The sequence below is a fragment of the Sardina pilchardus genome, chromosome 6, assembly GCF_963854185.1.
Source record: "Sardina pilchardus chromosome 6, fSarPil1.1, whole genome shotgun sequence".
Lineage (NCBI taxonomy): Eukaryota > Metazoa > Chordata > Actinopteri > Clupeiformes > Clupeidae > Sardina > Sardina pilchardus.
The window spans coordinates 17981642-17997955 of record NC_084999.1 but is presented as its reverse complement, the minus strand read 5'-3'; the positions used below and the strand labels follow the sequence as shown (position 1 = coordinate 17997955).

The 16314-nt window shown below is 43.3% G+C and overlaps 1 protein-coding gene across 1 annotated transcript; it reads left to right on the top strand.

Moving 5' to 3' along the window:
- The first annotated feature begins 3559 nt into the window (after nucleotides 1–3559).
- mex3a (mex-3 RNA binding family member A) lies at nucleotides 3560–9651 on the top strand. Its single transcript, XM_062537720.1, has 2 exons — nucleotides 3560–3986; nucleotides 7641–9651. The coding sequence occupies exons 1-2, from the start codon at nucleotides 3560–3562 to the stop codon at nucleotides 8765–8767; spliced, it is 1554 nt and encodes a 517-aa protein (XP_062393704.1). The 3' UTR covers nucleotides 8768–9651.
- Nucleotides 9652–16314: the final 6663 nt, after the last annotated feature.

Sequence of the window (16314 nt, the reverse complement as noted above, 5' to 3'; positions counted from 1 at the left end):
GGGTGTGGGTGGGGGGTCCAATTAATTACATTTCCAACGACACCAGACATCACAGAAATCAGATGAAGTCAAAATGGTGTCAGTCTTCAACTGTATTCAAACAATCTGTCAATGATCAAACCCCACCCAAGGCCATTATGCATGGAAAAAGCATTGTCTCTATTCTTCTACAAAAAAATCATGGTTGATTTAGATTTTACACCAACAATGAAAAATGTGCTAAAACTGCATTTGTGTTCACACACACATGCACAATTATAAATGTCCATGTGAATGTAGTGATCAGTTTGTGGTGTTCCGTGACATCACCACCACATAAGAGTGGTGGTGGAGGGTTCATTCCATCCCTGGTAAACTAAACTACACTCAATTATCTAGCTTGAAAAAAAAAAATTAAAACCCTACTACCGGGGCCAGAATACTTATGCTAATACTATGACTGCTTTTGGACCCGTGCTTAAGCTCTTACATACAGCGCTGGCTGCTGATCCTCTATTCACAAAAATGCACGTTTTTCTCCAGCAAGGCACCATGGCTGCTGAGCTGGACTGTTGAGTCACACTGACCTCACTGGGAGACAATTTGCCCAAGTAACCGAAAGGACTGCATACCCCACCAGGAAGACTCGCGATCAGAGCCGCAGCTTTAAAGTCACAGTTTATGTGTGCACTGCAGTATGTTTGATGTTGACTAGCATGACGTGATGAGTGAACTGTCATATCTGTCAATCAACGTGAAATATGTGTGAGGAGGACACAAGACAAAGGTGGCTCTGTGAGAGATGTGGATCTGAAACCTCTCCAAACCCTTGGCCAACAAGGGGCTCAGAGAGCAAGAGGCAGATGGATCGCACAAGCAGATGGTCCAAATAATAGGGTGTTGTGGAGGGAGAAAAAAAAAGTGGGCTCAAAGTAAGCCCAAGGGAGAGAGTTGGAGCAATAGAGAGTGGCAAAGAGGTTGAGGGAGAAAGAGAGAGACAGAGAGAGAGAGAGAGAGAGAGAGAGAGAGAGAGAGAGAGAGAGAGAAAGAGTTTGGAATTGGACACGCACCGAAACACATGAAAACACATGATGCTCATGACACAGCCACACACAGACACCATCCATACACCCGCACCCACTCCCACACAGACAGATGGGAGAGCACAGGAAACAGTATCCGTTATCCATCGCTTCTATCGATCCGGGCCTCGGACTCCCCAGCACACACCATTAGTGGCAGCAGATGACCTTTTGGCCACGGCGGCTCTGTCACTAAGAAGATGCCCCAGCTCCTGCCTCTTCAGCCCATCATACTGGTGGAGGGGGGGGTCACTCCCGTCCACCCTGCCAGGATCCTGGAGCCTCTCTCTCTCTCTGTGTCCTCCACCTCCTATCTTGTCTCGTACCGTCCTGCGGCCTTGCCCAAGTCCCCAGCTGGCAGCCTGCTGTGGTCACTTGTCGGCATGCGGTGCGGAGGGCCGGCGGTTTTGATCCCTGCCGTCCGCGCACGGGGCACCGTTGATTCTCCCTGGAGTAGTAGGCTACTCAGGCACACTGCAGGGGATCCCCGGCCCTGATTAGCGAGCAGGCGGACATGTCTAGACGACGATTATGTGCACCTGAGCTGCCCACTGCTATGACATCATTCTGCTGCGCCCTCGCAACATCGGGCCTTTGTGATCATTGTTGATCACATATAGTTCTTCAGGTAGCCTGCCATGCTATTCTGTGAGCCATAGATCACAAAATGGAACTGTCTAAATACTAACACAGTGACATGACGCAAACTCATCTGAGGAGGAGGACCTGTAATAGTCTGTAAAACAGGCAGCAGCAGTCAGGATTTGTTTTTGGTTCTGATGGCCTACAATGAATTAGGCCATTGAGCAAACGTTCTGAGACTTGCATGAATAGACCACAGTGGCAACAATGGCATGGACAGGTGCACTAATGGCACAATAATGGCCAGCAGCACAGAGTCTCGAGGCCCACGCTGGACACCCAACAAAGCACAGTTGTGGCCAGACATATGACTGCTATTGTTGCTGGACGGGTAACCCAATTACGCTGCTCGGAGGGGCCACGTTGGTGCTGATAAGTGATTAATTGAACACACCCAGTGGGGTTCAAGCCCCAGATTATCTGGCTGAGCCACCAGGACCAAACACAAACCCATGCGGGCATCCACACTAGCCCACCATTCAGCTGTAAACTAACTCAGTGGTTCAGATACACCTCAGTAGTACAGTGACAGGAAGGAGAATGAGGACACTGGTTTCACATGCAGTTCAAAACAGGTCTTGGGCCTAGATTTTTTTTTTTTTTTTTTAATGTTTCATTTTAACGTTTAAAATGTTTCAACTGTGAAATACTGACAACCACTTATCAAGAAGCTTTTGTCTCTGGTATAATTAATATTTGAAATAATAATATAAATAATAATAATAATAATAATAATAATAATAATAATAATAATAATAATAACTTACTGCTGTATGAACATACATACATTAATCCATATAATAATAATAATAATAATAATAATAATAATATACTGTAGCCTACATGAGCCTCCAGACATGGCTTTTTGAGATATTGACGTGTTAGAGGCAAACTGGTCTTTGTTCAGGCTTTGCTCACGATGCTGTAAAGGCTCCGGTTACAGTTTTTTTTTTTTTTTTTAGGGATCAGTGAGTAGCCTACTGCAGCAAAGCACATGCTCTGCGACGCCCGTGTGACAGCTCTCCTTCTTCTCCTTCTTCTGCTTGTGGGCTCTCACTCTCAGCTACCCAGCCTGTCATCCCCTGCGCCACGGCGGCCAAAACAACAGTGACCTGCTGCAACCCACAGCGAAAGGGGTGGGCGGACCCGACGAAATATGTCACTTTTAACTCTTTCAGTCTCAACAACCATGTGGCACCCCTAAAACGAAAGGCACGTCCGGGTTGTGGGGGGAGCATATTGTATGACTGAAGCATTTTGTTATTTTCATGGCATGCAGTATGTGCGAAACGCTGTGTCCAGGACATTCCTTAACGTGAACAAATGGTCACTAGTATTTTTCTGAGCGTCTATTTTCCCCAGCCAGAATAAGATATTTTGTATCCTCGTGATTTGGTCTATGATGAACATTAAAATGTGAGATTTCCGCTCTTAAGAAACTGATCGGCGGAAAAATGCATGCGTAAACAGCATCAGTTTCCTTAGATCTTTTGTCTCAGAAGTGGTGCAAAACTTGAGATTGCAATACAGAATAGGCTACCGTAGACTAAGGAACCCGAAGCAGAACAGTTCTAACGGGAGGGCGGCTCGTTTTGTCTCAGCGAGGAGGGATCGGTATAAACCAGACGGGGTGGAGCATAACACTGCCGTGCCCCTCTCCCCGCAGACGGCCTTGTGTCCCGTTTGCCTTGAGCAGAGAAAAAACTGTTGAAACTAACCGACAGAAAGAGGGGGCCGGCCTATGGGAGGGACTACTGCAAAGGGAGAATTGGAAGGAGGAGGGGGTGGGGAGGCGGCACGGGTGCTGTTTCTCCAGTCTCTTTCCCGTGTCTTTGTCTCACACTCTTTTGTTAGCCATGCCTAGCCTGCTGGTTCTAGCAGGGATCATGGACAAAAATGGGGGCTACGGCGGGGATCTAGCCGGCTCCGGCTTCGGTAGTGAAGGTCTCCTGGTGCCACCCGATGAAGAAGAGGATGACTCTCGTGCCCTCAGGGTCGCGTTGGGCCAGCTGTCTCTGCTGGGTCTCGGGGAAGGCGAAGACGGTGGTGGGGTTCCAGCAACTGGAGTACAGGACCGGAGTAACAATAACAATAACCCCCACAACCATGCTAACAACGTCGGAGGAGGTGGCGGCGGCGATACCGGGCTTTTGCAAGGGAAGAGCAAGTTATGTGTCCTGTACGAGGGACCCTCAACTGAAACTAAAGGACGTGGCTGCAACATAACAGAATGCGTCCCTGTGCCCAGCTCCGAACATGTGGCCGAAATAGTGGGGAGACAAGGTAAAGACTGAGATATAATTCCCCCTCTTAATTCAAGCATGGCAGTCAGTTAAGTTTTTTGTTCGGGTTGTCGTTTTAGCCTGTTGTTTTGCTGCGCCAGAATTGATACCTGGGGTTATTGATAAAGAAAAGGGAGTGGTGCTCAATTTATGTTGTAGTCCGCTGAGACACAGCAACATTGTTGCAGTTGTGTTATACATAACTGCCATAACTTGACACACTTACCCCTTCATCGTAAATTTTAACAGTGTCCCATCGTGTCATCATTGGACAGACACAAAGCGCCAGTAGAACCGTTACCTCATGGGCGCATTATTCTAGCTCCACGCCATCAATGTCAGCATGCAGGCGCACACTTCACGCACGGGAAGCACTCCTTTGTCGTCTGAGCGCGGGCGACAGTTTTCAAAAAAAGAAAAAAAAAACGAAAGAAAGCGTAGGCTACTCAAAGCAACTCAGGGATAGGCTCAGTAATTGATGCCTAATTAAGAATTGCACCGTTAACTGCCTAGGCAACGCGTGTTCCCCGAAAACATGTCTCTTCTCAAGTTGTCCTCAGTTTCGTTAAATTTTAATGCTGGCGGTTGTTTTTGTGTTCGGATGGCCTCGGTGACAGCGGACAATGGCGAAGGTTCACGTTGTAACTAAGTTGCTCTAGCCCACGAAGACTACTTAAGTTCAGACACATTGTGTCAGTTCTTTTTGGTTTTTCTATGAATGGGTTGACGTCCAACGATTTGGACGATACTGTAGATGACAGCAGCTGTCAAACAAAGGTGTGAGATTGAAAGAGAGGTGTGGTTGTGGGAGGCTTGAGCTGTCGCTTCCTAACAGGAGAATGAAAACGTGACTCAGCGAGAAACTAGTTTAGATGTATTGTATTTGGTCATAATTACTTTTATGCTCTTCTATCCCCTGAATACACTGTAGTTGGGTTGGCTTTAGATTTGCATGTATAATGCTGGCTGCACAATGCACATGATCCAAATGATCAAATGGGCACATGGTTGGATAGGCTACTCTACTTGGCTGTCTTGGAGTTTTATGGAGCGTTGTTCAAAGTGCTTGTTGCTGTTATCTGGAGCAAAAAGTAGCAAAGTGTGTAGCCAGTTTAAGTACAAAATGTGGCTGTACTTATTAACAGAATGTGCGTTGCATTGGAAATCGAGAATAGCTGGTAAAAAAAATGGAGTGGGAGGGGGCGCGTTTTGGAATCGGTGAACATTCAGAGTCACGCCCAGCCACCCAATACAACAGTCCCTGAGATCCCCCCTACGGAGCCAGCTCGGAGACCGTGGGGTCAGAGGAGTGCGCGAAATTGGGCCATGAAACAGCTGTCTCGAGACTTTGAAACCCGAAGCTTTGAGTGAATTCACTGAATGACTTTTGTAAAAAATAAGAAAATGCAGAGCTAAAAACAAAAACAGTTTTATGTGGTTGGAGAATAGCCAACATAAACCTCATCGTATGACTCAATGTATAGCTGTTGGAGTTATGGCTCATTTGGTTTTGGCGGTCATGTTTTGTTTTGTCTTGTCTGGCCATCCTCGCGCGTTTCTCAGAAGTGTGCGTTTGAATTTTAATGTGGGAGATGACAGCGCCATAGGGTGGATCCACGAAGCACGCGTGCAGCAGAATTTGCCCTCGTTGAGAATTACTGATTTGCAGGGTTTTAAACCAGTATCTCTCTTATGTTTTTGTGTATGTTAGTTTGCTCAAACCTTTTGTTGCACAACTAAATAATCCTTCCCTTAATGGGTTGTGGGGTATTTTGATAGGGATAGTCACCTCTGGCATTGAGTGTAAAATGCTGGTTTTGTCTTGGTCATCCTTAGTTACCCTATCCTGGAAAAGGTATTGGTGTAATTTCATTTTCAGGTATCCATTTTTCAAGAGATTGGTTGGCAGATGCCACAAGTAATGAGTCAGTTGCAGTGCCATGACCAGAGCGCCTATTACACTTTATCAAAATTATCACTCCTCGCCCAGCGGTAATATATTACAACAATCTCATGATTATCTTAGTTGTTTGCGCAACTTGTTTCAATTCAGTTACTTCTTCTATTCATATACTGTCAGGATTATATAAGCATAACACAAATGAAACATGTGAGATATTTAGATTGATGATATTCTCTAAACAGATACCCATTGATTGTGATTTTGTAGGTAGAGCAGTGTAGACATAATAAATGATAACAAACAACAGTTACAGCCTACCGTAGTCATTCTCATCCCTATTTTCAGTGCATTGTGGAACACAGCTCTGGGCCCTCAATATGAAACTATGATCGAGCTGAAACCTGTATTGTAGGGACTAAGTACAAGGGTCAGTCTGATATATTTCCACCACAAAAGCTTGTCTTTGTCAGAATGTCAGACAAATATTCTCTGAGAGGACCACACTGGAGGCTTTTTGTCCACCGCTAAATGCAACTACAATCTGATGCAATACCCATGCGATCCAGTAGCCATGGATCTTGGAAATAAACCACAGTGGTGAATATTTTTAATACAAATTTGTGCGCTGAATTTAAACACCACACACTGAATTTTCAAGCGTATAAAGCTAAGACCATAAAAGATGCTAAATTCCTTAAGATGGCGGGCCTTGCTTTTCAGCGGATTTGTGTGAAGCTTAACAAATTCCTTCTCGTGGAATGTTGATGGAGTGAACACTCATCCAGGTAAACTTTTTGTCATCTTGAGGATGCAAAGAAACTGATGATGCTTGGGCCTCTCCACCAACCATAGTGATTCTTATGTTTGACACAGATTCAATAGTGAGTGGGGCTTTACATGGACATGGACAGACATACGCGCACACACTGTTGCTGTATTGAGCTTTCAGACTCTGATGTAGTAACAAATAGATGAGCAGAGATCAATTTAATAAATTAGCTCCCACCAGTAAACTACATGCCATACAGCAATGTGTATGTGTGAACTTTCTCAGTGTTTTTTTTTCCAAGTCTGGTACAATAACAACCAGTCTCAGGTCGCCATTCACTATTGTAGCAGAGAGCATTGTTCAGTTGTCTTTTAATATTAGTGCCATGAGGGCTCTGAACTCAGCTTTGTCACTGTTCATTATCTCTCCATTCGCCAGTGTCCTGTTGTGCTTTAGCATTGTGTGCTAGCATCAGGCTTCAGTGTGAAGACCAAGGCGAATTAGAAGCGTTCGTATTTTACAGCTCATCACCATGTATAAATTAAGACTGTATTAGAGCCAAACCACAGTTAGAAGTTGGGTGGCTAAACTACAATATGCATGGCTAGGTGTGTTTTTGCCTAGATCACTGTTATGTAAAAACATGCCTGCCATTAGTCCAGTAAAATCACTGTAATATTCTTGGACAACAGTGTTGTTCTACAGAGCAGATACAACCAAATTAGAGGATGTTTCTCTTCTCTTTTGAAACGGAGCTATGGGTTTGGCATTGAACGCGCCAGTCTGTGCCAGTTTGGACACACTCTTCAGCATGGACATCCTGATGGTGAAACGCATACAGTTATTAAAAGACCCCAGTGGTGCTGTAACATCAGGTTATTTCTAACTGACAGCCAGAAACATATCTTCCTGCATATGAATGTCCTCTACCCAAGAACTTGTGTCCTCTCCCCTTGCTCAATCTGGCTATGTTCTACCCACAGGGTGCAAGATCAAGGCCCTCCGAGCCAAGACCAACACCTACATCAAGACGCCCGTCCGGGGCGAGGAGCCTGTCTTTCTCATCACGGGCCGCAAGGAAGACGTGGCGCTGGCAAGACGCGAGATCATCTCGGCGGCCGAGCACTTCTCCATGCTGCGGGCTTCCCGCAACAAGCTTGGGGTGTCCTTCAGCGGTTCCCCACCCACGCCTCTGCCTGGCCAGACCACCATCCAGGTAAGGGTCCCGTACCGCGTGGTGGGCTTGGTGGTCGGCCCCAAGGGCTCCACCATCAAGCGCATCCAGCAGCAGACGTGCACGTACATCGTGACTCCCAGCCGCGACAGGGACCCCGTCTTCGAGATCACGGGCTCCCCGAGCAACGCAGAGCGGGCGCGCGAGGAGATTGAGGCGCACATCGCCTTCCGCACGGGCGGCATCCATGACCACAACAACGAGAACGACTGCCTGGGGCCCGACAATGCCACCACGGGGCTGGAGAGTCGTCTGCAGCAGGTGTGGGGCCTACAGGGAGGCCAGCGCAAGCCCCTCACAAGCAGCTACCGCCAGAATTTCTCTGATGCCATGGTCGGCGGTAATGGAGGAGTAGGGGGCAGCAATGGCGGCGGCGGAGGAATATACGGCAAGGGTGAGTACCCCAGCCCTGGCAACGGCGACAAGCCTGGGTCCTACTTTGGTTCCGACGGATCTTCCAGCTGGGTGGACCCTGACTACCCCAAACAAATGGCCTTCTATGCCCAGCAGCGCTCCAAGAGCTTTGGGGGTCTTCCTCTGCCTCTCACCAGACTGTCCCCCAGCCTGCCGGAGTCCTGTGGCACCACGGTGCCGCCTGTGGTTGGGGGGTCCCCCCACGCGCAGGCCCGACGCGCCCACAGCGAGCCCACCTCCAGCAGCCCCGCCTTCCCTCCCGGTCGGCTGCCACTGTCCGACTCCCCGCCCATGATGAGGGACTGCATGACGTGTTTCGAGAGCAAGGTGACAGCTGCACTGGTGCCATGCGGTCACAACCTCTTCTGCATGGAGTGCGCCATCCGTATCTGTGAGCTCAGCCACCCCGAGTGCCCTGTCTGCCACACCCTTGTTACGCAGGCCATCCGAATATTCTCATAGAAACAAACAAACAAAAAATCTCCTTTTTTTATTTTAGTGTTATGTTATTCTGTGATTGATTGAATGAATGATTTAATGATTCAGTGTATATGATTTTTTATTTTATTTTTTATGTTTCTTTTGTTACATTTTGTGTTTTGCTCTTTTTTAAGTGAATTTTAACCAAACAAGCAGATATTTTAGAGGGCACTGCTTGCTTTACTAAAAAAAAGTAAGAAATATTTTTAAGTTTTTCTTTTATAAATATACACACATATATATTTTATAAGACTTTTCATTTATACGTAAAATATAGGTCGAAACATTTTTCTTTGACTCAAAAAGGCTGCTGTTTACCCTGTCTTATTCAAGAATGGGTGTAAACAGACGACTCATAATGTGAACATTTGAGTTATCTTTTTTTAAAACGAGAAAGTATGGAGGATAGTTTTACATCCTGGTATTCAAATTAACATGTAAGAAGCAAACATATTTTGAAAATATGTTTAAAAGAAAAACTAGCTGCACCTTACATTTTATTTTACATCAAACTATGATTGTCAACCCTCCTTGCTAATTAGAATATTATTATCGATATATAGGATTCTCCAAACCTTAACTTGATTTTATATGTATACCAAACTAACAGTTGAGAATTGAACAAAAGCTCAGAGGACTGACAATTTCTTTGCTATTTTATTTGCACCATTTTTCATAATTATGAAACAAAGAACCCTCACAAAAAATGCTAGCAGTCCTGTTAATATCCACAAGAATGTTCTGGAAAAAAAGGGAGGGAAAGAAAAAAGTTGGAACCTAAGGAATTTTACTTAACAATATGTTTGGCCAAGTGCCTAAGTCTCCATGTCCAGTCTGCCTAGTAACACTCTATGTCTTCAGACATCAGTTAGAACCATTTTATTCTGAAACACAGTTAGAACCATTTTATTCTGAAACACTTTTAATAGATATTCAGATTTGAACAGGAAACCATTTCTATTAGTGACTCATGTGAAATCGTTGTGGTTTTCTGAATTTATAAAACTCAGTGGAAGTTGAATGAGGATGGCTGTCTGGTTAGGATTCATTCAGTTGGCTCTTTCCAGGGAACGGTTTCCCCTCAGAATCCTCGTCCTAAAACCCCCCTTTCGTGCCCAGATCATTTCTCTGTTCAGTGGGTGTTGCGTAAATAATCTGAGAACTGCTTTTTTTTTGTCTCGTTGGATGTCCATGTGTGTCTGCGTTAACGGTTGTGAGAAGCTTCACAGTATAGTTGAGCTGTGAGTCACAGATGATGCAGCGATAAATTTGGGAGAAAAGTTGGCCTATAATCAGATTTGGAAAAAGCCCTGCACAAAGAAGGGGACAGGGCGAGAGGCTTAGCTCTACTCTACATCATGAGGCCTCCCCTCCCCCATTTACCACAGTCGTCTATTTGGGCTACAAAGTGCCTGCTGTCCGGTTTTTGTGTGTGTTGTAGTAATTACTGAAGCAGCAGCTAAAAGCAGGTGTTTCATAGTGCACTGTAGATGTGACCTCAAGTTCAAGCCCACCCCCCTCCTGCTCCTCTCCACCAGCCTTTCTCTCCCTCCATTTTCTTTAGGACTGCCCCCCCCCCCTTCCCCCTCCCCCCTCCCAACTTTACCCCGTTTAGCCGCTCACACATACACAGACCCAAAGCAAGCCTTAATGACTAGCTGCTGCCCCTGTCGGGTTCTTCCCAGAGCCTCACATTGTTTCGGTCACAGTGGCGGCGTTGGTGCACTACTCTCCGAGCTCGGCCCTCCCTTACAAGGGATCGATAATTAATCATGTGACCTGGTTCCAGGTGCAAGCAGCAGCGGCAGCATGGGCACAGCCGAGACAGCAGGGGAGAACCAACAGCTCTGGGTCCAGCTGCCAGTGGCGAAACCAACACACACACACACACACACACACACACACACACACCATGGCCAAGCCACCACCTCCACAGTTGGGTCTGAGAAGCAGGCCGCTCGCTTGCTACCCCTTACTCTTTTCATTCGGAGCCTGGACTGGGTGCAGCTGGGACTGCCCTCCACCTCCCCAACAACCACCACACACACACAGACACACACAGACACACACACACACACACTCGCCTGCCACCCTCCACCCCCCCCACACACACACCTCCCGTTCTCACTCTCCCTCCTCCCTGCTCTAATCTACAGTGCTTCCACAGGGGAAAGGGGCCTCCTTTGTCCTGTCAAAAAAAAAAACGACAAAAAAAAAAAAGATTTCAAAGAAAGAAAAAACAGGGCCAGCTGAAATGGATGCCAACTCAGACTGCTTACTGCTAATAAGTTGCCTTTTGTGTGTGTGTTTTTATTTTTTTTTTCTCTCATTTTGCCCCCTACTTCTTCTTTTCTTTAGAATGACAGTGGTATTGTTGGGTTGGGTAAGGATGTCCCCTTGCATGAAGTTCCCCCACAAACAACAATAGGAGTATAAGATGATGCTGCAGAGCTAGCGAAACAAAGTGAGGGTTAAGACTTAACATCATACAAACTGTTAAGATGGTCGTGTTGGTGGAGGGGGAAGTGCAGATAATGTGTGAATTGTGTGCCCATATGGGTTGGTGTGTGTACGTTTGGGGGAGGGCTGTATCCTTCAGTTACCCCACCACAAGCACACACACACACACACACACACACACGCACAGGTCAGGGTTTGTGTGTGACCTCAACCAGCCCATAGGAGGACCACACTGGACTCCAGAATGAAATAATACAATTGTAAATGACAAGAAAGTGGAGGAAACGCCCCATTTAGCTTCTGTTCATGCTGAATCAAATTACAGAGCCACTGCCTGCCACATACCCAAGCTGGGTTTTTTTAGAGGAGGGGATTAGGGCCATTGGAGAGCGTCTTTTTTGAGAGCAGGGGAGAGAGGAGAGGACGGAATACTGCAAGACTGGAGACTTGATGTGGAACTACAGTGTTTCTGAATGGCGGGTTGCTTTTGGAATTTGGGTGAGGTTCTCCCTACTATATCCCTTAGAGCTAGACGTTTGGGTTCATCATCGGCTTTATTCAGGCGCCTTTTAGCTACCCGTACAATAGGTGTTTTTTGAGGATGGTTAAAAAAAATACGCGGTGGTTTGGCCTTGATTTGAACTGAATATTTAAAGGCTTCCTCAACTTTAAATATTGATTAATAATCGGTGTGGGGCAATAATGTAAAAGACAGGGGTAGGATTTCAGTCAATTGTACGTAGACACCCACTTCACACTTCAGAGCATTTTGACTTAAATTAGCCATTTAATTAATGTTAAAAATGTGGCGATAATGATATTTGAACGTCATGTACATGAAAATATTGAGCAAGCACCTTATTTCTAAGAAAGAAAGTATGGACGGAATCGACTGCTGATGGTGGACATTCATGGTAGTTGAGAGTTGTGCACAACCTGGATTTTATTCAAGCAAGATGATTGTTGTTTGGTGTGGTGTGGCCAGATTTTGGGTGGAAAGTACACAGGGTGTACTTTGATTTGCACTGAAAGCTCTTGGGGCAAACCATTTCAAATAGTGGTAGGCATGATGAAACCGTGAGTTTAGTTCAAAAGGGTTCAGACATCCACACTACTAAATGTATCTTTCTGTTAGCTAACAACCGGCCTTTTACTGAGATAGGATTTGGTGAATCTATCAAATAAACATCAGATGAATCAGTCGCCATACTCTCTGACATAGATTTTAGTAGAAGTGTACACACACACTTTATAGCACTGCTATTACCTAACATTAATATATTACTCATTCATCAAACCATACGCAGATGAGTATCTATGCAGTGCATGGCGTTATGGTTAAACGCTTTTGTCCAAAGTGACATACAATAACAACAATAAACATTTAGCTGAATACATCTGTCACATTGAAAAAATGTCAAACAACAGTTTCCACCACCAAAAACAAATAAAGTCACGACTTTACATGAATCAGGTTGCACATAGATGCTGGAAAAAGCAATATCACTCGCAAATAAACCAGCAGTAATACTTCATGAACAGGAAAATATGTTTGAAACGGTTAACATACTTTGTTTTGTTGTAAGTTTATATCTATAGTCAGTGGAGGTTCCAATGTGAGGTAAATCCTTGACAACTAAGTATTATTTTCAGTTCTTGAGTTGTTGGATGATGTATTCAATCTTTTTCTGTTACACTACCGAATACTTTTCCCAATCGTCACTGACTGCATATGCATTCAAAATATGCCTTCTTACAAGAACTTTAATATTGTTAATGCCAGCACAGTTTGCCATCGGTGAATATATTTGTATAGTTAAAAACTTTTTGTGTTTTTATTTTTTATTTTGTTTAATTTTTCAAGTTCTTAATGTGACAAGAACAAAAGCTGCATTTCCTGTTTGCCCCAAGCAGGAAAACAGGGGGCCCTGAACCTGTAAAATGGGATTTTTGTGTCAAAACAAGTCATGAACAGTTGTGAGCAGACTGAGCACAATAGAACGTTTGGGAACGGTTTACTTTATTACCCCTTTAGGACTGTTCAGAGATGGCTTTTACAACCATGAACAAACTGATGCCCACTAACTAACACTATTGAGCCAAACATATCTTTTAAAGAAAAGTAGCATTTATTTGACATTTATTAAGTGTACTCATACGTAGGGAAAAATCTTTATCAAAAATATATAGCGTACCATAAGCATATCATGAAAATATATTTCAGTATTGAAGTTGATTAAGAAATTATTTTCTGTAGTTAATGGATGGGACTGCTTAGCTAGGTCTTTAAAATGTTACAGCTAGTTTTCCGTTCTCTGGGTAAGAAATTTAAGATCAAATGTCTATGGTAGCCAAAGAATAATCGCATAGGGAGGCATTTCTAAAACATGTAAAAATCACAATACTGGGCAAACATGATCTGAAAAAAAGAGCTTGAATTTAGTACGTTCATCAGCTGACTGAAACCTATTCAAAGCAACTCCCTCCATCTTACTAACACCATCCATTCATCAAAGTCTTATGCCACTGAATGATAGAAGAAAATGTTGCAAAACAACGGTGCACTTCTGTGGAATTAATTTCCAGTCAAGTGCAATCCCTGTAGAATTGCATGATTCATTTGCAATCCAACTTACTTGTCTTACATTGAACTCCATTTAAAAAGAAAGAAAAAAAAAAACATCAGGTAACAACAGGTTATGTGATGGAGTGCTGTTTTGTCAACATCACCAGGTAGTCAGGCGTGCTTAATTAAGGAGACAGGGCCTTTGTTTACACTTCTTTATTTTCATGAACAAATGCCACATGGGCTATATTATTCTTTGATTCCCCCAGGGATTTGAAATTTAATAGGGGTCTACAAATAAGGGTTTAGGTTAAGAGTATACTATGGTTTTACAAGTATGTATTGTTCTTGTATTTTTTTTTAAATTTACCATGTTTATAAGTAGCTCTTTGATTTTGCATGCTGTTGAATTGATGCAGAACATTAACCTATAAAATGTTAAGAGTAAGATATGGACCACAGGCTGTAAGATGAAAGCTTTAGCAATGATTTTTTACCTAATGTTAGCAACAGTGTAATAATGACTATAACCACATCTTAATGAAATGTTTGCTTTGAGATATAGCTTCATATATTCCCTCAAATGGTAAAGGATGCTATCCCATGTCTTAAAATTAAGAGAGCAGAGCTTTCCTGTGACACAGGGATGTATATCTTCTATCCTCATTCCTATAATAGTAGTATTATTCATACAATATTACATACGCCTATATTACAATAGCTATGCTAGAAACTTTATGATAATTTATTTTCTGAATAAGATGTTTTCAAGGCTGCATTCTACATTTATAATCATGGCAGTGTCCCTTTTCAGTGATTGGAAACTTTAGATGCACTTAAGTACGGCCTATCAGTATAGAAAGATAGGCAGTTAATACATACATTTGAATGTAAAAATTACCCCTCCCCTGACCCAAACCTCTACATCAACCAATGGACTTCTTTTGCCTTTTGTTTATTTATCAAATATGAGCTTTAAGTTGTTGTCATGGCAAGAGCATCAGAGAAGGGTCAATCACAGTATATGTTTGGGTCATTCCGCTCCACGTTTATAGAAAGCAACTAAAAGAAGAAAAAAATATTATTACAGTTTCGTAAAATTCTATTTTGCTAACATGAGTTATTATTTCATAGCAAGAGGAAAAAAAGGGTCAGTATCTGGATGTTATTTATGAAATCAAACATATTTATGAGTGACCTCAAGACATTTTGTTTTTTAATTAAAAATTACAAGAAGTTAATATATTTCTAAACTCGAAGTTGGTTTCTACTAAAAAATATTACAAAATGAAAGACGTTTTATTTATTAAAGTTTAAGAAATCCTTCCCCGCTTGATTTCACTGACAAAGTTACATCAGATGATGGAGGGTTTCTTTGACTTCTACTTAAACTTCAGATATGCACTATTTTAAGGAAGACCAGTGCATTCAACAGTGGACATACGTCAGAGTGTAATATAATATTTTTAGGATTTGGAAGTATTTTAGTTACTCAGCGTTAAATTCGTGCCTCAATTACGCATTACTTTTGCGTCTTGCATCAACAGTAAGTGTTGTTTGCTTAACCCTCTGACTAATCCCACATAACCAACTCGACATATAACACCCCTTTTGTGTCCTAGAATTCCTCCTATAATTTGTATTTTGTTTTCCTTCCTGGCTGCTGCATCATTCCTGATTGCAGTGCTGAGAATTGATATCACAGGTGACGTGAGGCTGTTTCATGCAGACAGTCTGCTTACTGTAAACAGACACTAACTTGCATACTTACATGCATACATCTACTACACATACTGGTGCTCTTAAAATCCTGTGGACACAATGCAGGGCCTGTGGAGAATGACATCATGGGAGTGGCAATGTGACAAATGAAATGTCTCCGTTGCTATGAACTCTCATTTTAGAGACTAGAAGTGTCAAGACTGTATTTTGGATTTTGTACCATATTCCCGGGATGTTTCCATGAATACTTGAGCTTATGTGTAGTGGATCTATGGGTCTCGTTTCCACTCACACATACATACGCGCAGACACACACACACACACACACACACACTCTCACAATCACAATCCAATATACCTGTACAAGTTTGCATGTATCATATATCATCACCAAAACTGGAGAAGCATTGAACCTTTTGTGTTTGTGCTGTTGAACCTATTAACACACAAGGGCTCAAGTGCTTTTTTCCGCTTGTAGATTTTCATAGGCAACACTTAGAGGACTGTGTATTTACGATATGACATCAATAAAGGACACAGCTTATGTCCATCTGACTATGATGGCACATTTCAATAGGCTGAAGTGAAGGAAAGGTCTGTTGAAGTGTTATCAGGTCAACACTCTTCTGAACAACTTTACATCCATTTTTTGTTGTTGTTTTTCTTCAAACCTGTTTCATATATGCATTTACAAGAAATTGTGTGTGATATGTTCTCAGTCATGAATGGTATTGAATTAAGAGAGGGTTGGGACAGTCAGTCTCATCCCTTTCAGAAGGTG

What these genes read in the sequence shown, in the direction of transcription:
- mex3a (XM_062537720.1), top strand. Translation starts at nt 3,560, where the DNA reads ATGCCTAGCCTGCTGGTTCTAGCAGGGATCATGGACAAAAATGGGGGC. An exon ending in CGAAATAGTGGGGAGACAAG is followed by an intron (nt 3,987 to 7,640) that starts GTAAAGACTGAG and finishes TTCTACCCACAG; the next exon opens with GGTGCAAGATCAAGGCCCTC.